Below are 24832 nucleotides of genomic sequence, written 5' to 3' on the forward strand. Positions count from 1 at the left end.
TTCACCACATTTTCAGAATTTATTGCAAAGGGTTAAATAAACAAGTCATCACTCTTCGGAGGAAATCTACATCTGGGGATCTGGGTTTTGTAAGTATTAGATTTAAGTGTTATTGTTAGAATAAGATAGGATAAGTTGGAATAAATTAGAATAAGTAAGTAACTAAGCCTTCTCGTGCTTTAGATGCAAAGGCAATTTGTCTGAAAGGTGATGGTCATGACCAATGTATGAAGTTAATATACCAAATAAAGTAATTACAGGCTGGGCAGGACAGACATTTGTAACGGCGACTCGTTTTTGAGGTTTTATGTGACGTTGACGCCATTTTGTGTTGAGTTTGAAGGGGAGCTCCTCATACATGCGAAAGGGGGTGACTAAAACAGGCTAAAAATATGTGCTCCAAAAAGTGAAAGTTTGAAAACACATGAAATGAAATCTTGGGCTCAAAATGTTCCGATATCTGCACAAATAAAGTTAATAATTGTATATTACCATGTTTCAGAAATTGGAAACCCGCCTTAAGTTCATCCTAGAAGTACAAGGATGAGCACAATATTTATGCCTTTAATATGTGCATACATCTATACATCTTTGAGTTTGGTAATATAAGTACATATAAGGAAATATGATATTTTGCATTCTTAGCTATGGAGGAATGGAAAAACATGCAGAGAGGGTTCCTTACATAAGATGAACACAAATCTATACACCCGAAGCGCCGAACTTCCGGTATTTCAACTTGATTATACATAGTTAATATAGATAAGCTACATTTTAAGGTAGAAGTAAGAAATAATATGTTTCCATTGTAAAACACTTGGATAATAAAGGATTTGAAATTGAAAAATTGATTATTTCCAACGTGGAAATAAGTGGAATCTGGATCCGAAGACACCAACCACGGCGCCTTTACTTTTTAGACGTTATGACGCAAATGTTGGATGGGAGAAAAGGAAAGAAAAGACGTTGTTGAGTGCATGGGAGCACTTGTTAAGTGCATCCTTATAGCAAGAATAGTGAGTTCCGGATGTCATAGCAAATTCCGAAAAATTTAATTCATCATCATCATCAACGGCACAACAACCGGTATCCGGTCTAGGCCTGACTTAATAAGGAACTCCAGACATCCCGGTTTTGCACCGAGGTCCACCAATTCGATATCCCTAAAAGCTGTTTGGCGTCCTGACCTACGCCATCGCAGGGTCTGCCTCGTCTTCTTTTTCTATTATCGACATTGTCTTTCCGGGCTGCATCATTCTAATCCATACGGATTAAGTAACCCGCCCACCGTAAGCTGTTGAGCCGAATTTTATCCACAACCAGACGTCGTTGTATCGCTCATAGATTTCGTCGTTATGTAGGCTACGGAATCGTCCAATCTCATGTAGGGGGCCAAAAATTCTTCGGAGGATTCTTCTCTCCAACGCGGCCAAGAATTCACAATTTTTCTTGCTAAGAACCCAAGTTTCCGAGCAATACATGAGGACTGGCAAGATCATAGTCTTGTACAGTAAAAGCTTTGACCCTATGGTGAGACGTTTCGAGCGGAACAGTTTTTGTAAGCTGAAATAGGCTCTGTTGGCTGACAATCGTGCGCGAATTTCATCATCGTAGCTGTTATCGGTTGTGCTTTTCGACCCTAGATAGGAGAAATTATCAACGGTCTCAAAGTTGTATTCTGCTATCTTTATTCTTCCCGTTTGACCAGTGCGGTTTGGTGTTGTTGGTTGGTTAATTCGCATGAGTAAATCAATTGAAACTTTGAAGCATTTTCTCCAGAATTATGAGAACTTTAACAGGAAACTTAAAAACATATGTAGATGAAACCGATAATAATGGGAGGCTCTCATGAGTTAATATGTATATTTTCTTTCTTGACATTACAGAAATTACAATCTTACTATGAAAGTTAATAAGTAGCACCAATTTCAAACGACTGAAATTAATCTCAATCGGTATTTCTTAACAATCTATTCAATGTATCCATTGCGACTAGGGCATGTGTCACGTGTTCTGCTCACTTTACTCACTAGGTGGCACAATGCGTTCCTCCTTTACTTTCTGGAGGTCCTTAATGCAGAAGGCGAATTTCGTATGCACACATAGTGGTTTCTGTCCATCGAAGTTTAATCCGTTCATGTAATTGACACTTTTCTGCGCCAAAAAGTTTGTAATTTCATCAAAACATGGGCATTGCCATGGGTTCCCTTGCAATGAAATTTTTCGAAGCCTTCGCACGTTTGTGGTAGGTGATAGTAAGAATGTTAGTTTATTGTGGTCAATGGCGACTTCAGTCAACGTCCTCAATAATTCGTAAGCTTTCAATGGGAAATGCTCAATTGAGTTATGACTAAGGAAAAATTTATTAATTTTCCTTAGCGGCGGAAACACGTTCTCATCAAAATAAGTGAGCTTATTGAAAGAGACGTCCACAACACGAACATTTCCAATGGGATCGAATAAATGCGGCTGCAGAACGCCCAAGTTATTTTTCGCTAGAAGCAACTGCTTCAGATGCGCTCCAGATGATCCAAAAATATTACCGTCTAATGTTTGTAGCCGATTCCCTGACAGATCCAGAATTTCAAGCGATGGTAGGGGTCCGAAAGTCGAAGACTGTATATTCAGGATAGCATTGTTCGATAGATTCAGCAGCCTTAAAGAATCCAATCCGGAAAACGAGGATTGGCTCAAATCTTCCAGGATATTTCCTGATAAATCCAGTTCCATGAGGCGATTGAGCGATTGAAATCCTTCCAGCCTTTTCACTTTATTCCCTTTCAAAGACAATCGTCTGAAACTCCGGGAAGTAATACCTCCAAATAAGTTGGGTGGTATGTTCGTCAACACGTTTCCGTCCAGATCAATTTCTTCAAGTTCAGGGAGCATGGAAAAAGATCCTTCTTCGATGCGGTCAATGACGTTGAATCCTATATCCAAAGTTTGTAGCTTCGGTAAATCAGCAAGATCTTCATTTGTTACCTGTGGGAAAAACGAAGTGAAAGTTATAATTTGAACACGAATCATTGTATTCTTTTAGAACGTTTGACGGCAAAAGAAAAAATTATTTGTTTAATGGATAATAATTATGCACCCAACATAGCTTTTGCTTTTGAGATATCAGAAGCCCATTTGAGTATATTCAAGTAAACTTTTTATATTAAATTACAGGAGACCTTATTAAAATCAGTTTACTGGATGTCTGTCTGTCCGTCCATTTCTTTGTCTGCCTACCTGTCACAGTCATCTCAGAAACGGTGACCCTTATTGATACGAAATTTGGTGGAAAGGTGGGAACTGTGAATCTCCTCGCATGTAGTGAGTAAGATCGCCCTCCAAAAGGGGGGTGTACACTTTATTTACCGAATTTAGCCATGTTGGGGAGCAAATGAAAGCATTTCTGATATTTTAATAATAATAATAATCGTTGGCGCAACAATCCATATTGGATCAGGGCCTTGAAGTGTGTTAGAGCACTTCATTCAAGACCGTAACGGTACACTACAGTAGACTGTAGGAGGCAATGTGGTCAGCATTGCGCTCGCCCGAGATTATTACCCTGATTTCACTCAGGTACTCATTCACAGCTGAGTCGACTGGTATCCGACGTCAAATCACGATACAAATCCCACTGCCACCAGTGAGATTTGAACCGCGACCTTCCGTACGACAGCCTTGTGCTCTAACCACTCAGCTATCCGGACACCGGATATTTTATGCAAGAAAAAGGAAGGCGGGGACTGGAAGGTGGTAATTTTTTCATAGACCCGTTCTCATTAACTACTCAACCGAATATTTAACAAAAAAAAAACACGAAGGTATATGGTGTCTAGACCCCTCTACACCGATATCTGATAAAATAAAGTTACTATGTTTATTATTACTATATTTTTTAGAAATCGGCTGCAAACCCCTAATATTGACCGTGATAATACCGTGAATTAAATGATTAGTCCCTTTTGTGCAAATTGACTGCAATCTAGGACTGAATATCAGTATGCCATTGAAGTAAACAGTCTGACATACTAAATACATCGGCATTACGACCGAGGTGCAAATTTGGGAATTTTTGTTTGTTTACGATGAACATAATATGTACATATATCTTGGAGTTTGGACATATGTATATGAAGGTATATTTTGAATTTTTAGCTAGATAGGAATTGTAAAATGTGCATAGAAAGTTTTTCATATAAAATTCCTCCGAACAGGGTCTACTTTTTAAGGTTTTGTGAAAAAGGGAGAGGGGAAACCATACATGCAAAAGGAGTGTGTAAATTTTTTTTTCACCGAACATGGTCATATGAGGTATCAAATTAAAAACCTCGATTAGTACTTTCCGAAGCTCCGAAGTATTAGTTCTGTCATTGGTTGAAAAGGGGAGGAGTGCGTAGGTCTGAAAAGGGTTAATTTAAGGACCCGTTCTCAGAGACTACCCAACCCAAATATCTGAAAAAAAATCTGGTGGTCCATGCACATGGACATCGGGACCTGCTTAAATAAAGTTAATAATAGCATATTACCGTGTTTAATATACCCCTCCTCCTCTAAATTTATCCTAGAAAAATCAACTTGAAGTATTATAATATAGGGTATACTATAGAGCGGAATACTACCAAGCTTGGTGAAAATCTCACTATTACTAACTTAAGTTATAATTGGTCAAAGTGTGCACTTTTTTTGTATTTTAAGATTTTAGATGTCAGTATCGCATTAAATTGACCAGTCTGGCAAACTAAATACATAATTATTATGAGCTAGGTACAAGCGTTACAAATACCCATTCAAATATACTTATATGAGGAACACACGAAGCCTTTCATATCTGCAGCGCTCAGCTTCTAGTGTCCCGACTTGTTTTGCAATATGAGAATGTTGCAAATTAAATGAAAAGTATATAAAAGTATAGTAAAGTATATCAAGTCCCATTTCCAGAACCCACCCTAGCAAAAACCAATTGGTCCCCAAAATCTGGTTCTTCGGGTATGAACGGTTTTATGGCTTTCTTATGTAAGAATTTCTGGAGTGTACAGCTACAATATTTTTTGTCTTATAAATGACCTAAGTGTAACCTGCTACTATGCTCCACATGTCCATCGCAACGCATGGCAACAATCGCATCCTTATTTCCCTCTTTTTTCTTAGGTAGAATAGAGCTACTACTCCGCAGCTTGGAGGGCGATCGAAATAACTCCTACTATCACCATTACTGATGGCTCCTAGACGGTTCGGTAGGCGATTTTTTTCAGAGCTAGGAAACCCATGTTCAGTCACCATCTGCAGACTCGCCGCAATATCCCCAGGGTTGAGCTTGAGGACAGACCTTTGAGTCGCCCCCGATGTGACCCTCATTCCACGCTGTCCTTCCTGGGTCTCCTACAGTAGGGTACGATCTTTTAGATAGTCCCCCAATATCAACAAAAATTAGCCTGGAATATAGAATTAAACGCGTTTTTTACATTCCCCGTCAGAGGGAGCAGTACTCGTTAGCAGTGACGACTGTGTGCGTTCACCAGTTTCACTGCTTTTACCACTTCGTTTATCAAATCAATTGTAGATCGACCCGATCATTAAAATTGCATTGATTTAATGATCCCACAGCACAACGTAATATCGTTGTTAAATCTTGACTTCTTGGGCTTTTCAGCTCAGTTAATCGTCGTGTGTCGAAGATATTAAGAGGACGATACAGTACGCACCGGTGTCGTCTTTGTCTTTGCCTACCGATACGAGCCTTACAACCTTCCATTGGGGGAGACATCCGCTTTCAAACATGCGGTGGACCCGCCAACAGGTTTGTACTTCACTAAAAGTTTCTGCGCTTCGGGACTTTCTTGTCCTTCTTGGACAAGACCGCCTCTTCCAGTTCCTACACAGTGAATAGCGGTATTCCTCAGTATTTCCCTTTCACCACAACGTTAGCGTGGATGGGATGGACAAGAAAAAGTACCTGCAGGATTGCCATCCTCACTAAAGGTGAGGTCCAGTAACCGACTCATATCCGAGACCAGATGGATCCTTGTTAATGTTGCTAATTCCTGCCAGCAATGTAATTTTTGCCTGTTCATTTTTTCGGCGAGTTCCTTGTATTGTGAGCGCTGAGTAATCCTCCGGAGTTTGATGGAGTTCCTCCGTAAATTTGCAATTTCAGGGCCTCACAAGTACCCAAGCGGCTTCCCGTGAGCCTCCATTTTGGCGTTAGTGCATTGCAAGCTGCGATGATAAGACGTATCCCGGTCTTATGGCTCGTTTACCCGGTTTGAGAGATTGTCCATCTGACTGGTCTCTGTCGGATGTCAGAATATTAGGAAAAGCCGTTTGTAATTTCGAAGGGAATGTATTGGTGATCCCTGAACGTTTAATCTTCCAGTACCCTTCATCGTTACACCGCTCGAACTAAAAGCTTCGCAGCAAAGGTAGGGCCTGATTTACCGCCCAATCGTGGCGTCGGAGTGCTACCGATATTGAGGACATAAGTTCTATCCTGGCGGCTATTTCTCAAATGTGGAACCTGGTTTGAGAGCTCTGGTGTTAAAGCCTCCTAGGACTCTACCTTTGCTTTCTTGAATCTTGTTCTCCAAGGGTCCGAGTCTATTCAGAAAAGTGGGCGTAGATTGATTCAGTGTGAGATAAACGCTGAAAAAGCCACTTCCGCACAACAAACCCAAAGGAAGCCATCTCCCCGGCCATAACCCTACTCTCGCAAATTTTGGTTAGAATCTCTCATTGAGATGGCAACAATATCAGATACATCAGCATACCACCATGGTCGACCTCTATCTCAGTACTGTTCGTGCAGGAGCAGCAAATTAGCTGTTTTATTTTGTACTGTTTGCCCCCAGATTGTGAGCATTTGCACTCCTGTGCATGTTCGCTTGCAGGGTGTGGATCACGGTTGTTGAGTTTTTAGTTTTTACACTTCTCCTTTGAAGCCCTGGCACCGTCCAGAACTGTAAACATAAGTCACGTCTTCTTTCTGCTGACCGTGGTCATTACAAAGAACACAGAATTTTTGCTGCACTCAGGCCTTCACTTTGCATCCGGATTTGCCACATTTGGAACACAAAGGCCTAGCACATCCTTGTCCTTCGCAATAAAAAAGTTGGCTTGTTGTCTTCTCAGGGACGATGACTGTGGTCAAATTTTATCTCCTGGAGTTGACAAATAAAACTCCAAGCTTGAGGTTGCTCACATGAGGGCAATTGCCTTTTCTCGCTTCTTTTTACCCGAAATAGTTCAGCTCCCTTATTTTAAGGGTGCGCGTGGGTTTTGGGCTGGGAACCATTGCTTTTGTGCCTGGAATGTTCTGGACTGCCGCGTAAAACATAAGTCGCCTGTCTTCAGCCCAAATTCGACAAGTGTACTGCCGGCCGTTTCGAATTCACCGAAAAGATTTGACGTCTACTCCAGCGTCTTTGACTCGAATCTTGCATCCTTTCTCGTGACTCCTTTTGCGGACTCAATTTCGATGGCGTCTCCCTGCTGGCTCATTCGCTACTAAATTCCTTTTCATTGTGGAAATATAATATTATTAACTTTATTTGAGTCGATTTGGGAGTGGAGGTATTTTTTGCGATTAAAATTATTGTTAGAACTAAGATTACTTTTGAAAAATGCCAGTCGGGATTTTTTATTTGTGTCTTATATGACTACATTTAGCACAAAGAATTTTTGCATATATTCTTTGCATGTATAGGGAAACTCGCCGTAAAATACTGTCGTTCACTGCGTTCGTATAGCTTCATAGTTCCAACATCCCCACCAAATTGTCAGTCGGATAAAGTTTGCATAACCGGTAGACAGATGGACAGACAGATAAACCGACGCCAAACCGATTTTGGTAAGATTTTGCTCTACACAAAAAATGAAAAATTTACAGATACCGTTATCCAATGAATTTTTGTTCACATTTTGTCAGCCAGTAGTAATGCAAGTGTGGCGGAACGAACGTACTCGGATTTATGAATTGCGTTGGCCATGCAGCGGAAATTGTTTTCCCGACATCAAAAGAAAAGAAACAAGTCGGCATACCGGAAGTTGGCGCTTCGGGTATAAAGGTTTTGTGTTATCCCTATATAGCTACAAATCTAACATAATCCCTCATATTTTTCCAAACTACCAGACATACGTAGATATTACAGACATAGATATTATCCTCACCCTAGACAAACAAACTGCCTATTTCCAAATACTGTGCATACATATATCAATTGATCGTACCCATATTTGCGATTTACTCCGTGGACAAAACCATACATATGTAAATATATAGCACGTATATTAAATACGGCTGGCTTAGTGTACAAATCTATCTATCTTAATTAAATACTACCCGCAAACTTCAACCTAGATACACATGTCTGGTTGGAGTAATTGATATTCATATACAAATGACTAAACAACTAAAACAAAATAGTTCTTTGCGACCCCATTCAACGAACTCCCTTGGGTGTGGTATTGACGAATTGATATGTGATGATGACGTCATGCATGTTTTAGAATGCACAAAATTCACCAAAAATGGCAAAGTTGCACCCCCTATAACTTTGTTAATAATAGGTGGATTTTCTTTAAACTTGACCAAGTTGTGCATTATGTTATCCCTTACCCCCATACATAATTTTGTACTTCTGGGATGAACATAAGGGGGGTTGCCAGGTATATTTCTAAAATGTGGAAATACGCTATTATTACCTTTATTTGTGCAGATATCGGAACCGGATGTATTTTGAGGCCTAGATTTCATAGAGATACACCACTGTGATTTTTTTCGAATTTTTCGGTTGAATAGGTTCTGAGAATGAGACCTGTTACACTTTTTGGGGGTCATATTTTTAGCCCCCCCCCCCCACCTATGTTTCACCCGATATTAAATATGGAACCAGTTTCGAAAAGTACTAATTGAGCCCTTTCATTTGGTACCCCACATGGCCACATTTTATGGAAAAATGATCAGGAGAAGCAGCATATGTACTGGCAGGGACCATCCTCATAGACATCTTGGCGGATGAAGGTCGGCGTTTCTACGACAAAATGTATGAAATCGGGGAGTCTATTGTACTTCGACGGCAACTAACACGGCGGGAATCCATCGCAAAATAGCAAAAGAGATGGAACGAGGCTCAAACTGGCTGTTGGACCTACCGTATTATTCCACACATTCGAAGCTGGATGGAAAGGAATCACGGGGAATTAAGCTACGAGCTAACAGAGTTTTTAAATGGATATGGAGGTTATCGGGCTTATCTATATCGATTTGGACACGACGAGTCACCATGCTGCCCAAGATGTGGTAACGTGGCTGAGAATGCGGAGCATGTTATATGAGTGCCTAAGTTTTACAGCACACCGAACTAGGCTGGAGGCGATCGCAGACAGGCGCTTAACACCTGGAATATAGCGTAGTTTATGTTGGAACCAACGGAGGCTTGGAATCAAGTGGTAATTGAGCTGAAAATGATTCATCAACAGCTAAGGCATGAAGAACTGCGAAGAAAGCAAGAAAGGGAGCGAACAATAATACGCCGCAGTTAAAAACTGAACCAGCCCCATGATGCAATGCTTATAGCAGTCCCGTGGGGAGAGTGGAAGAAGAAGGAGGTGGTTTTAGTGAGTAGAAGTCTCGCATAACTGTATGGCAGGAGCCAGCAGTAGGTTTTGAACCTTTCCACCTTCCAACGATGAAACAGACAGGCAGACATCGATTCGATTCTAATAAAAAAACCTTAAAAAGATATTAATACCGAGTTATAAATCTTGACCAATATGGGGCGCATTCAAACTGTACAAAATCAAGATTCTCATTTAAGCTGTTCATCGCACTCTTTCTATTTGTGTTAATGAATAAAACATCGAGGCAGTTGGTCAATGAGTACATCTATGAAGCGTTGTTTTTGCCGCTGGCAGCACCGAACTTGATGTCGCTCGATGCACGAACAACCCTAAAACCACCTTCGTTCCTCTGTCCAGTTGCGCCAGTGCTCTTCTGAGCTTCCATGGGATTAGCATATGGAAAGTGACTGCCACTGTTTCCTCCAAGCTTTCATCAAATCATGTCCGGCTCGTGGCATCGGGGTATTCTGACCCAAGATCAATGTTGTCAGAAGTGAAAAATTATGGTAATGGAAAACGTGACAAAAAGGTAATAAATGATACCTTTATATGAACATAATTACATATGTTCATATAAAAAAAGACTCGACTCTGCTGCTGATGTACTTTGTTTCATACGCCTATACATATCATGTACTCCGACTACAAGTACAAGGAAAAAGACATTCTAGGAGGAAGGAGGTTGAAGAACGGAAATCACATACCACACGATACAATGAATAGACCAAAGTATTTATTCCCACGTAACGCAGATCACACAAGGAAATCAAAGAAAATGAGCACAAGAGAGTCCAACAAAAGCATTGGCATAGCAAGAAAACTTAAAGGATTCTAATTAAAATGAACCAAATTCGAACTTACATTTGAATTTGAATGTTATGTATAAAATTACAGGCGTTACATAGGGAAATCCGGAAATCATTTCTTCTAGGAGATGTACTATTTATGGATCTGGAGTTCAAACGAATGTTAGAGATGTTCAACGATGTTAAGATTAGGGAGGCATATATAGTCGGCGTGGGACATTGTACATATATACATGTTGTCGTGCTGGAAGACAAACAGTTGTTCCATGCCGTTGGCCTTTTGTAACAAATTAAGTTAAATCCAGTACACATTCTCTTCATGTTCTAATCAATAAATAATAATCTGCAATACTCACTCGGGTCGCTTTAAAGCCACCATGCTTGACAGTTGCATTTATATTGCGTCATATTGCTTTCTGTCAAACCACAGAAAATTGTGATTACTTGACCGGAGATGAACGGTTTTTTCCTGGATAACTGTGAAACTTGGCTATCCACAATACTCTGCGTATATTCTCAGAGGGAGCCTGTCTACCCGCAGAAATCGCGACATTTAGCTAAAAAAAAGTCTGAAATATGAGGGACCTACATTTGATATAAACAAGTCGGGAAACCGGAAGTTGGATGCTTCAGGTATGAAAGGTTTTGTATATTTCTTTTATAAAGACATTTGAGTGTGCATTTGTCCCATTTGTACGTAGCACGTAATATAAGTATATATTATATTGACATTCAAAGTCTTGAATTTGCAAAGAAGCGAAAACTATATAACCAAAATAATTGTGTGATTTTGACCAAACTCCAAGCTCTATATTATAGCCTACATTGCTGCAAAATTTCGTGATTCCAGGATGAATTTAAGGGGGTTGTGCCGCAGCGGGGTTAACAACATTCGAAACTTATTTCGAATGTTGTTAATTCGGTTGACAGTCGCCACCACCGGTGTTTTCCGTGGCGAAGTAGACCGTGATTTAGAAAATAACAGTTGAATTTAAAAAATGAATTGTGACGTTTTGAATTAAGAAAAGAGATGGAAAAGTTTTTGAATTACGAATGCAATTTTAAATGAAATAATTTTTAATTTAGTGTAATGAAATAAAAATAAATACTTCAAAGTTAAATTATTTAATATTTAATTTAGTGCAGCAAAATAAAAATAAATACAACCAGTGCTGAAGTGGAATAAGAGTCAGTTCAACGCACCAAAACAAACATTGATTTCGCGTTTCGTTCGCACCAAGTGCAAATGTTGCATATTTGCAGAAAGACTCACAGGGTTTTCCAGCCAATTACTAAAAATTATAGTAATATACTATTATTAATTTTATTCGAACAAATATCGATATGGAGGGTATTTCGGAACCTAGGCACCATATAATGGTAGCCTCTTGATTTTTTTTCATATTTTTCGGTTGGTTAGCTTCTGAGAATGGGTCCGTTAAAGAAATTATCAGTTTCAACCCCCCACACCTCCTGCCTTTCCAACAAATGTCAAAATTAAGACAGGCTTCAGAAAGTGCGAATCGAGACCTTTCATTTGGCACCCCACATGGCTATATTTGGTGAAAAAAGAATTTGCACCCCCCTTTTGCATGTATGGGGACCTCCCCTTAAATTCGATATAAAAGGATATAACTCACTTTATGCGTGCGCGTTCACAGTTTCCACCTTTCCACCAAATTTGATATCAATCCTGCACCGTATCCGAGACAAATGCATGTGACAAACAGTAAACCGATTTTAATAAGGTTTTGTTTTACAGAAAACCTTAAAAAGAAAACACTACCAAGACAATAACTGACGCTTGGTTGGCGTATGGGCTGAATAACTATGGACGTAGCAGGGGATAGGTTACATATTAAGCCCACAACTCCATTGTGGGTTATCGGATAACGAGAGGGTCTCTTTATGGCTACGTGAACAGTTGTGGGGAACGTAAGCACATTGCCAAGAATGCGATGGTGCGTATGGCACAGGGATTTATATGTTATATATAACTTTGATTGTAAATTACATCATTGAGCATAGTTTTCGTTTCTTGGAAAAATCATCTGTTTGAACATTTGGAATTGAGGCTGATGTTGTATTGGTAACCAACTTTTTATGATCTATTTTGAATGATATAGATGTGTCAACAGCATGGAGTTACGAGTGTAAACCAAAACCTCCGTCCGTCTATCTCTCCGCCTGTCACACCCTATTTATTCGGAAACCACTGAATCATCAGTCACGAAATTGGGTGGGTATGGGTATGTGGTCTGTATACTCCTTTACATAAAGTGGTGCCCACTTTATGTTGAGTTTGAAGGGAGACCGATCCCATACATTCGAAAGGGGTGTAAATTTTTTCATAGAATTAGAAATGATTTTGGAGGTTTATCCACTCAGCCTGCTGAGCACAATGAGTGGGCCACTGCCGAAGGCACCCATTATTTTGCTATCCCGGGCACGAATTTTTCGGATGTTACCAAACAGGAAGTTCGAAGAGCCAGAAGCTCGTAGAAGTGGTCTGCATCGGGTGCGGAATTTCTGGTACAAAAAGTTCACAAGCATACACGGTCTGTCGGAGTATAGCATAAAGCAGGTCATTAGTTGACCGAATGAATTTCCGCTCTTCCTCACTGCGGGATTATCTACTTTGTGCCTAAAATAGACATGGTGCAGGATCTCGCAGACCCAAGACGTTGTCAACTCTTTATAAATTCATAATGTAAATAATTAATGAACAGGCCATGATTAAAGGACAGACGAACAAAGGTCCAAGCGATCTGTTTAGTTGCGATATCGATTACGCTAAAGCTTCAGATAGCGTCCCACAAACCTGGCTAATTGATGTTCTACGTCGGTCTTGCCGTGTCCCTTTCTCGTTCAGAGTATTGATCGATTACCAAGGACAAATTACCAAATGGTCGACCGAAACGTTGGAAGTGATTTGAGAACCTCTTGACTCTACCCGGACCAAGTCTAAGCCACAGGCAAACTTTCTCTCTCTCTGTCTCTCTCTATCTAAGTGAACCCCACTGACCAAAGGGACTGAGACTATAGCAGAAGAAAAGGAATGACAAATTAGTCGGTCCATTTCATTTCAGACTTTTTTTGCACGCAGTTGTATATACTCGTATCAACGACAAGTCAAAAACCTAAACTTCGGCACTTCAGATACAGGTTTTGTGTACTTCCTATTTACTTAGCTCGTTAGATAACTGTACATATTCAGTATGACAAACTAACCACTTAATGTGGTGGATTTTCAACAACCTTGGTGGTGTCATTTTCCATGTTATAACCGATATTACTCTAGCCTTTTATGATTATAGGATGAACTTAGAAGATCTCTAATCAACTGTTAAAAACTGAGTAACATAACTTTATTCGATCAGATATCGCTATTGGGGCGACTTCATGATTTTTTTAAATTGGTCGATTGGATAATTTCTGAGAATGGATCTGTGGTCTGTGATGAGTGGTGACTTTCTAGTCCCCGCAACCCCCCTTTAAGACTGATCTCAAAACGGCCGCGAAAGGTACTAATAGGGATCTTTCATTTGATACCTCACACGACTATATTTGGCCAAAAAATGACAAGCAAATAATCAAGGAGCCGATTTTAATAAGGTTTTAGTTTAAGCAAAACATTAAAAACCCCGAAAAAAACATTAAAAATGAATTTCCAATTCACGATCACAATCAATCAAATAATGATAGAAAGCTGATGAGCCGCCCACATTTTTTTTCAAAGGATCCCAAGTTGGTATACAACTTGATAGTAAAATATTGAAAAAATACTGAATTGGCAATATAAAAAGTCTGAATTTGAAATGGAAAATCCTGAATCAGACTTGTAAACTATATACGGCCATGAACATTCCAAAATCTGTAGACAACTGCGCTGACGCTGCCTCAATAAAGATACTCCTCAAGTCAGCATTTACCTGCAATTTACACCATAAACCCTAGAAGCGCATTCCTCAATTCGCAATTTTACCCACAGTAATCACCCGATCCAATTCCATAACCCAAACACTAAAATCTAAGCGAATTCGCATTGAGATCTTTTCCAAATAATCGAATAACGTCCTGGGGATCAAGTTCACCTAAAACAAGGTTACGATTTATTCGAGGAACGATTTCTGTAATTGCACACCTTTGAATTTCCGCTGCGAGGTAAGATTTTAATTAAATTAATTAAGCTAAATTGTAATCAGTTGTATTAAGACCGTGAAGGACCGTGAGGATTTAAATCTAAATTTAAAGTCGTTTCACTTAGACTCCATAACTGGTGTCCGACTAGAAGTAAAAGTCAATTTGAAAATCGAACATAGTTGTTATAATTAATAATCTATGAGCATAACCGCCAACTAGAACATAGAATTCTCCACAGAGGCGCAAGCCACCAAACTATTGTAAACTGCTCCCTGAGCAAACAGGATCGTTAATGATCTGCAATTTAGAGGTTTTGAAGGACTTCCTTAACATTAAAATGATCTACACTGTGCCGCAGTAGTCCCCGACCGACAAGTCTAGACCATCAAAAGAGTAGGTCAAAAAAAATTATCCAGAGGATTCAGAACGATAATGATGATGATTTCATTGATTGCAAAGTTAATGCTTTTTAATTTCAAATATTGAACATATTCAGAAAAGCGAAAAGTAAAGCGCTTGAAACTTTGTGCAAAGCCCAAATCTTGTGAACGTTATTCAACCTATATAGCAAGCGATATTGTGTCTTGTTAATCGTGCGACCACTTGGCCAGCAAGTCTTTGGCGGCAACTCCGTCCAGTAAGGGGGTAGACAGTGTAGAAGCAATATTAACTGACTACAATGTTGTTCGTTGTCGCTATACTAAGAGATACCTGTCTGTCAAAAAGTACGGGGAGCAGCAGATGTTGCACTTGTCTCCTACAGCAATGTACTAAGAAGTGCCTATCACTCCATTATGGCGATAAGCGCGACGTAAGAAGTTTAGAGCATCAACTTCACCCCAAAACACAAGGAAGCATGAGTGTTGACGAGTTCTACGCGACGGTGAACTATCAACTATCACTTCTAATAGATAAGGTTAAGACACAAGATTATTTTCAAGAGGCACTTACTTTCTTAGCAACGTAATAAGGCTTTAGACGTGTTAATAAGGAGCCACAAACCTTACCCGAAGCATATGCTTCTTGCCTTCAGTTCCAAAGACATAGAAAAATCCATCCAAACACGACAGGTGCATTATATGCACAGACCATCGTTCCTTCAGGCAAACAAGCGACCATATGGCTCCGTATAATTTTCTCAATGAGAAGAATACGAATTAGAGGAGTACCAATCAGAAGAGTATCAGTCGGAAGAATCTCAACTCTGAACCGAACATGTTGAAAAGGACCAAGACGAGTTCGACATAAATATTAAGATTGGTGCAAGGTGCTTATAGACACCAGGGCTAACAAGAATTTCATTTCCAACAAACTAACAACAAACGTAAAATAAGGTGACCCAACTTTTTTATCCAATCCGCAGCAGGAAGCTTTAAAATCACTGCAATAGTTAGTGAAGCGCTGAAATTAAGAAAATCTTAGATATTTCACGTTCAATGATATCATAGGTGGCCATATTTTGGAAGATTTAGAAGCTATAATAAAGACAAAGGAAAATATTCTCATAATAAAATCCGGCATTAAAATTCCGTTGATAATTTCTCCTATCTAGGGTCGAAAATCACAACCGATAACAGCTGTGATGATGAAATCCTCGCACGGTTGTTGGCAGCCAACAGAGCATATTTCAGCTTACAAAAACTGTTCCGCTCGAAACGTCTCAGCATAGGATCAAAGCTCTTACTGTACAAGACAATGATCTGGCCAGTGCTCATGTATTCCTCGGAGATTTGGATCCTCCGAAGAATTTTTGGTCCCCTACATGAGGTTGGACGATGAAATCTATGAGCGATACCGTGACCATCCGGTTGTGGATAAAATCCGGCTCAATAGCTTATGGTGGGCAGGTCACTTAATCCGTATGGATGAGAATGATGCAGCCGGGAAAGTCTATAAGGGCAATATCTATGGTAGAAAAAGAAGACGAGGCAGACCCTGCCTAAGATGGGGATATCGAATTGGTGGACCCCGGCGCAAAGCCGGGATGTCTGCAGTTCCTTATTAAGTCAGGCCTAGACCGGAAACCGGTTGTTGCGCCGCTGATGATGATTCATATAAGCAGATAAATATTATATCATTGAGTTTTAATGTGACCATTTAGCGAGAAATTTAAAGAAAAGTTTCAGAAAGTGCTCAGCAAACACCCAAAAATTTTTGGACCCATTGCAAACAATTGTTGAGACTAAATCAAAGTGGAAATTCAAACGTCAACACAGGAGCCGATGTGAATCTAATGGGATATATGAGTTTACAAGACTGCCATTCGGCCTTAAAATGCCCCAGCAATCTTCCAGTGGATGATCGACGATGTTTTAAAATTATAATCCTTAGAAAAACAGGCGAGGAACATTCACGTAATCTCGAGACTATTTTAACCAAACTCGAGGAGGATTTCTCGGCTACATCGCCAATCAAAATGGAATCCTCCCAGACCCCAAGAAAATTGCGGGGATTAATAAAATTAAGGTTTCTAAAAGCGTTTCTCGAATCGGAAATTCCTAAAAGATTTCGCGAAAATTGCTCAACTCGTGACACAACTAACCAGAAGTGAAAACGCGCAAATAAGAGCAAACCAATCTAAGATGAAGAAAATTGAATTCGGAGAAAAGGAGACCAAGGCCTTCAACATTTGCAAGGAGAAATAGTTAATTATTGACCTATTATTTACATTTCAAGATCTTTAAGCGCCGTCCACATATTAGTCTTAAGAATAGTCTCAAACGCAGGCGTATGGACAAGGTGTTTGGCACAGGGTGTCTTTCTTGGGATGTTTCCGTTCGTTAGCACTTGCCGCTGATATGATGAAGTGTTGGTTTTTTGGGGAAAAATCAAACGAACCTTGCCGACTTGAAATGAACTTCGCCGACGTAGAATGTTCATTGAGTTGCAGCTCACAGCACACAAGTTTCTGGAAGTTTGGAGTTCCCCAACAGGAAAGAATATTTTTACTGCGCGGGGTTAAAAAACAATAATTTGCTCACTTGCTTTAAAAATGAAACTTATGTTTTTCTATAATACACTTGTAAAATATAATATTTCCACTAACCTAATGAAGTATATATTTATAACGCTGCACCATTGCACTTAAAACTTCTATTCGTTTCATGGCCGTGTTAGATCAATCAAAAAATTTTGCAAAAAGTTCTTGCGCGAAAACAGAACTAAAAGAATAAAAATGTATATGCGCGTGTACTTCCTATAGAAGAATTGGGAATGATTCGCTCACAGACTCCATTAAGTTCAACTGCCATTAATACGAAATTAATTTTTAACGAAACTCTGCCGCTGAGTTGTGGGGGAGATTGCACTTTTGCCGGCCGCGAGATTGCACGTGTGTTGACAAGTTGCGGTTGGCAGATCAGGTTGCGGCAACGGCCACTTGGCCACACACGTGCAAATTCAGGTCAACCAACAACTTGCTTTAAAACTTGGTTGCACGTCTGTGGCTAATGTAATGCATTTGTACATAATGATGATTTTGATACGTAAAATCAAGATAAATATTCGTTGAAGATTTGGAGTTTGCAGCAAGTGTTTGGATAGCGCTTTAGATTAGAACGGCGAAAATTATACCAAGGTGGAGAAAGGAATGCTTGCCATATACTCGATAAGTTGTGGATGTATCTATAAAAAAGTAAAAACTTTTACGGACCATCAACCGCTGACTTTTACTCTGAGCAATAAAAATCATAACACCAAACTCAAAAGATGGAAGTCACAGATAGAAGAGTTCAATTATGAACTTCAATACAAACCAAGCAGGACTAATATTGTTTCGGACGCCCTATCAAAGCTGCGATTAGAGGCGAATCCCCCCATAAACACTTTTGAAAAAATACATAGCGCAAATGAGGATAACATATCGCGGGCGAAGCCATAAGTAATGTTTTTAAGATACAGCTGTTGATCTCACCATGCGCGCGCTACCCCGAGCAAAAGGATCTCGTTCACATAAACAACCACACCGAAATTATCATAGATACTATGTTCGGATGCGAGAGATCAGCAAGGACAAACTAATAAAAATGCTCGAATAATATTTGGATCCAAATTTAATCAACGGGGTTGAAATTCTTCGAGAAGTTTATTCAAACGCTTCAGGTAATCTGGAAACAAATAAGCTAGATGAACAGGTGCCCATATCGGTGTTCAACAACCAGGTGTTGGTCTGTTTAAATATTTCCAAGTTTTCTGCGGCGTCTAGTTTGTGGACTTTATGTATTTTTTGTATAATATACACGTTGTCTCAGGAAATGTTCTGGCCGCTCTCTATTATATGTTTTGCGACTGCTGACTTGACAGGCGTAATGGGTTTTTCGCCGCCAATTCCACTTCTTTGGTATGTTCTCCGAATCATATTTTTATCAATCGCTTAGTCTGGCCTATATATATACTGGTGCATTCCGGGCATATGATCTTATAGATCCCGCTCTCTTCCTTAGATTTCGGGTCCTTTACGCTCCTAAGACGAGTTTTAAGTTGCGCATGTATGATGCCTTTTGGTCTTTTGGTCAATCTCCATTGTGAATATTATATTTTTATGGAGTTGATTGACTTTTCTAGCAATCCAATAGCGATTTGTCCATGATGGCTAGTACATCATCAACATATCTAACCCAAAAGGTGGACATTATCCCAGGCTGTTCCATTAGTTCCTCTAGACCTGCCATAAACATTTCACTTAGTAGAGTGGAAAGTAGTTACCCATTGTCGTGCCTGCGGTGGTTTTGTAATATTCATTCTTGAAGTTGAAGTAGTTTTCACTCATACATATTGACGCTAGCTTTGTATATTGGCGCTTCTCTCTCTTTGCCTTGGTTGAGCCCCGTCTCGAGGGATCCATTCTGGGCCCTTTGTTATTTTAACTTTTTATCAACGACCTTTTCCTCTCGTTACTTGTTCCTGTTTGCTCTATGGCAACGTCCTTAAGCTGTTTTCCGATGTATCGTCGCCTATGGACTATGTTTCCCTCCAATCTAACCTAGACACTCTGGGTCGTTGGTGCTCTGCTAATGGTTTAATGCTAAACGTCAGAAAGTGTCTCTCTATGTGCTACTCGCTTGAATCCTCACCCACTTCCTTCTCCTACTCCCTTATCATACCTAAATTCCACTTAAATCCTCAGAGTCACTTTCGACAATACGCTCCGCTTCGACACCTATTGCCTCGAAGTCACCAATCGAGCAGCAAAGTTGTCAAGTTTTATACTTTGCTGCTTCTCAGATTTTGACTCCATCCAACCCTCCTTAGCTCTCTTCGATTCCATCACGAGGAATACATTCGAGTACTGCTCCGTAACTGTGATTGTCTTGAGTTTGAAAATGTGCAACGTAAATTCACCCGTTCCCTTTTCTTTAAGAAAAGCTTCCATTGTGTGGACTACCCCTCCCACCTCCGTTTTCTAAACCTAGCCTTCCTACACTAGCATACCTGGATATCTGGATTTATGTACATTTTTTAAACTTCTCTCAGGTCTGATGGACTGCTCCGCCGCTAACGACACCATTTACCATCCTTCGTCTTATAACACACGTAACGCTGACATTTTCAACGTGCCCTTCGCAGAGCTCGAAGTCTACTTCCATTCCCCGATTCCTAGGCTCTGCCGAAGTAGCAACGCATAACACCTTGGTCGTTTTAACTTCTCTTATTTAAGTAGTTTTAAGCATAGGATAAGATTATTGCTTTCTCCCCCCTCTGACGACAATAAAAAATTGGAGTTTACCCTGTTTATTGTCCGTCAAATAAATAAATAAATAAAATATTAAATAAATAGGGAATAAATATTGGAAAAGTGTTACTTTCCACAAATGAGCAGGCAAGTGAAAAAATACACCTCTCCATGCAATAAATGCAAGTATGATCGTCACCCACAAAAACCAAACTGCAGGAAACTCCAATACCGAGCTATACAAAAAAAATTGTCCATAGACCTGTCAACGATAAATGGCGAGGAATTCCTCACTTGCGTTGACAAATTCAGCAATTTTGCGAAGTATTTTCGCATTAAAAACAAAACAATGAAACTAATTCATTATTTTACAGCTCCTAACGTTAACATTTCAGATAACGAGGAAAGTTTCATTAGTTCCATCATTCTGAATTACATTGAGTCAATGGGTATATCGGTTTATCGCATCCTCTCCAAAAACTGAGGGCAATGGTTCGATTGAATGAGCCTATTCTATGTACTGTGTTGGAAATAATTCGATGCCTTCAGCAATAAAGCCAGTCGATGGACGTTTTCTTTTCGCAAAGTCCCGGCGAATCAATTATTAGGGCATAACTAAAAATCAGAAGTTCACTAAAATGTAAAATGTGAAATCCTTCGGAACAAAAGAACCAGATAAAAACTTATAACGTGAAGAGAAAGTCTCTCAGGCAGGCGACGTTGTCTACAAGAAAAAAAGCAACTAAAAAGTAAGGATAAACCCTTATTTAAGAGGGGAACCGTTGCTAAGGATAAGCGAGTAACCATCACTACAAGTTTAACCAAAAGAGTCGCGTTTTCGAAATTTGCGACTCTACTTAATATCTACAAACCCAATGGCCCGCTTATGACAATGCAACAAAATCTTGGGAAAATTGCTACCCGGAATTTTAAAATTCAATCGATCTGAAAAACTAGGATCAAATTCTAGCTAACATAGGTTTGAAAATCCAACATCAACTGAAAAAATTCAGCATCATAGCTCCTCAGATTCATCATCAGGTATCGCAGGTAAAAGTCATTTTAGTGCAGCTTAAACCAACCAGGAGCAAAAGGTCCATAAATTGGATAGGTTCTGCTTGGAAATGGTTTGCGTTGAATCCAGACGCAATAAATTAGAACAATGTCTTAGCATCACAAATTGATATTGTACGGAATAACAACTAACAGTATAAAATCAATAAATAGTGTAACTTCGGACCTCATCGACCACTACAACAGGATCGTCATCGACATTTGAACCCATAAAACCGACTTAATACTCGTCGGTTTTATGCTGTACAACAAAATAACAATTCTGGGGATAAAGTGCCGGGGGTGGTCCTTGCCGGTCAGTTGGCGAAACGCGGAATCGTTAACTCAAACCTGCTCAGTACTGATGAGGTTAAAGAGGTTCTCTCTCAGGCGGATAACCTGCCCTATGGGAACGAAGTCCAAGCCATTGAGTATGCACGTCAAATGATGCTTATTAAGGTACGTGATTTGTTTACTGAAAATGGAAGTTCTAATTCGGCCCACAATCAAAAATATTAAAATGATCGCCTCAAAATTTAAAAATTATTCAGTAGCTAGTCCCGAAAATACGGGACCATCAATTAATGTACAATGATGTAGAATATAAAAATATAGAAAAAGAATCAGCTGCAGGGATTTTTCGTAAGTAATTGCATTTCCCATGTGTTAACAGGAGTGAGCGCGACATGCGACTACCAATATCACAACAAACCGACTGTGGAGGTAACTTAACTTACTTAACAAAGTTTAAGGAAAAAAATTTGCATGAGAACATCGTTCAGATCCTTAGCGGCACCTTTATTAATAATTTCTCCAACGACATAATTCCCATAACCGTGTTGAGTATTTTCGCAAGGAAACCAAACATTCCAGCCCCTACCACTCATGTTCCAAGGTAACCTCACCGAAAGGGACCTTAAACTGGACCTAAAATATTTGCATAAACTACATTTGGAGAATGCATCAATCACAACCGACCCAATAATTGTTATCCTTATTTCAACGTTTGCTGTGATATTCATCTACCTCCGGTCAAAAGTGTTTTCCTCAAAAATTCAAAGTAATTCATCCTATACTTCCCTCTGATCGTTAGGAGATTTGAGAATATCTTGATATAATGTACTTAAAGAATATGCAATATTAAGATTTTCTATTTCCTCGGTCATCAGAACTGTACCATATATAAACCTCTTAATTTATCATAGTTTCTAATTCAAGTGACAGCAACAATCCGAGTCTTGACATTCGTGCAAAAACATCTTGAGCAGTTCAACGCATATCTAAATGAAAAGAAGCCAATGAAACTATTGTTTGTTGCACCCAGCTCACGGGAGCTGCCACTTTATTAATAATGATAATAATCGTTGGCGCAACAATCCATATTGGATCAGGGCCTTGAAGCGTGTTAGAGCACTTCATTCAAGACCGTAACGGTACACTACAGTAAACTGTAAGAGGCAATGTGGTCAGAATGGGGCGCTCGCCCGAGATTATTACCCTGATTTCACTCAGGTACTCATTCACAGCTGAGTCGACTGGTATCCGACGTCAAATCACGATACAAATCCCACTGCCATCATTGAGATTTGAACCGCGACCTTCCGTATGACAGCCTTGTGCTTTAACCACTCAGCTAACCGGACACCCTTTATTAAACCGTTGGTTTATGCATAAGATAACTAAAGATGTCAATCATCCCCTAGCATTTGCCTTTTTCCCACATCTCTTTGAGGCCCTTAGATGCCTTTCCGTCGTACATTTTATACCTTTTTTTCCAACCTCTTACGTGGACCTGATCCCATCTATGGTAAATGTTATTTGCGCAAACGCTGTTTTTCGTTCATTCATTCAATTTATTGTAAGTTCACTCACCTCTGCTATCATGTTGTCAGTCATTTTTAAATGCTCAAGCTTAGGAATGCGTCCAACATCCTTTATCCGTTGAAATTCGTTGAAGCTTAAATCCAAGCGTGTTAACTTTCTCATTTTTCCAAATAATTCCGAGTCCACAGCGCTAATTGCATTGGAAGCCAAGCGCAAATCAGTTATTTGATTCAATTTCCTCAAGTCATCAAGGACGTCACTATTCAAATCGTTTCGACTCAAATCTAGCTTTGTTAGTCTACTAGGAAACCACGAATCGTCGATCTCATCCAGCCCAGTATTGGATAAATTCAAAGAGCGCAAGGAATCATATTGTTTGAAACCATCGCCAGTTACTCGAATGTTACCGGCATTGGACAAGTCCAGCTTTTTAAGTGACGTGATGATACTGCGTCTTGGTAAATCTGAAGAGCAGAGCAAGCAATACGGGTTCATTCCAACCATGAAGTTTACACTGGGCTGAGTACTTTACCTGCAATTAGAAGCTTATACTCGCGTTCATTCACTACACGGAGAGTTTCCCAGGAAGGCTGCCATTCACTTATGATGGAGGCCAAGGAAACTATATTTTTACATTCGATGTACTCATCGCCCCGGTCGAGAACAACAATACATTTCTTAGCGGCGTAGATATTGTTTATTAATGCGAAAACCAATATCAGCTTCAAGTCCATTTCCAAGCCGCGGTGCTACCGATCTAACCCACTTCTGAATCGAAACTGATTCTTTAATATTAACGATTCTCACTTAAATCCTAATCTTAATTGAGTCTGCGAGAGTAGAGATAATTTTGGGTTTATTGGCATTTTAATTAGTAGAAGTAAAGATGGACGAGAGCCAGCGACGCTTGAGTTTCGGTGATTAGCGAAATCATTTTTAGCGACTCAAATGGCATCAAAAGTGTAATCACGGTTGATAGTGCTTGGCTTGTGGCTGAATGGAATTCTGATCAACCGAGCTGGAGTGTCCACTTTGTCTCGTCATTCGATTTGGGAAAACCTTATGATCTCATTGGGGCGGACAGTTATTCCTCAGTTAAAGATGATATATACGCGTAATCTACCTCATACATAGGTTAGGCTTCCCAAAGATTAAATTGCACTAACAGTTTTAATTTCAATCTGATTATAAGACGTCATTGCTGCTGTTGGGAAAAGACTTATTAGTGGGTCGAATTGGATAGACAGCTCGAAGTCAACGTCCAATTTGGCAAGGAAACGTCGACGTAGGCAACTCTATTAATGTATTGTAAAAGAGTTTTTATCTTCATTTCATTTAGATGAATTGCACTGGATGGCTAGTACAGCTGTAATTTAATTATATATATGTCATATGTCATATATGTCATATTTATGTCATCATAAGTTTATCTATAACATTTACAAGAATGCGAACTGGGAAGCAAAGAAAGCGATAGCTGTTACCCGAGCCCCCAGGATATCGAACACTTCTGTTCGCTTAATGACAAGAACGGTACTTTACTTACCGATCGACGAGCGGCGATGGACAGACGGTGGGAATATTTGGTTATCCTCAGCGAACGAATGAAATCAGAAAAGAAAAAAAGATATCGCAGATGAATTCTGGAAAGCGAAGAGCGAGGACTCAACACCGTCGCTCAATGAGTTCTTTAATCGGATTATTGAAGAGAGTAAAACATCGT

The 24832-nt window shown here is 39.7% G+C and overlaps 1 protein-coding gene across 1 annotated transcript; it reads right to left on the minus strand.

Moving 5' to 3' along the window:
* Positions 1-1844: 1844 nt before the first annotated feature.
* Positions 1845-23894, minus strand: LOC119649989 (insulin-like growth factor-binding protein complex acid labile subunit). Its single transcript, XM_038052444.1, has 3 exons — positions 23642-23894; positions 23158-23573; positions 1845-2982 (listed from the first exon to the last, which is right to left on the minus strand). The coding sequence occupies exons 1-3, from the start codon at positions 23841-23843 to the stop codon at positions 2023-2025; spliced, it is 1578 nt and encodes a 525-aa protein (XP_037908372.1). The 5' UTR covers positions 23844-23894; the 3' UTR covers positions 1845-2022.
* Between the last annotated feature and the right edge of the window lie 938 nt (positions 23895-24832).

This window comes from Hermetia illucens, chromosome 2 (genome assembly GCF_905115235.1).
Source record: "Hermetia illucens chromosome 2, iHerIll2.2.curated.20191125, whole genome shotgun sequence".
NCBI lineage: Eukaryota > Metazoa > Arthropoda > Insecta > Diptera > Stratiomyidae > Hermetia > Hermetia illucens.

Coding starts and splice junctions, on each gene's coding strand:
- LOC119649989 (XM_038052444.1), bottom strand. CDS start 23,843: ATGGACTTGAAGCTGATATTGGTTTTCGCATTAATAAACAATATCTAC. Junction 23,574..23,641: donor GTATAAGCTTCTAATTGCAG/GTAAAGTACTCA, acceptor TCTGCTCTTCAG/ATTTACCAAGACGCAGTATC. Junction 2,983..23,157: donor CTGACAACATGATAGCAGAG/GTGAGTGAACTT, acceptor TTTTTCCCACAG/GTAACAAATGAAGATCTTGC.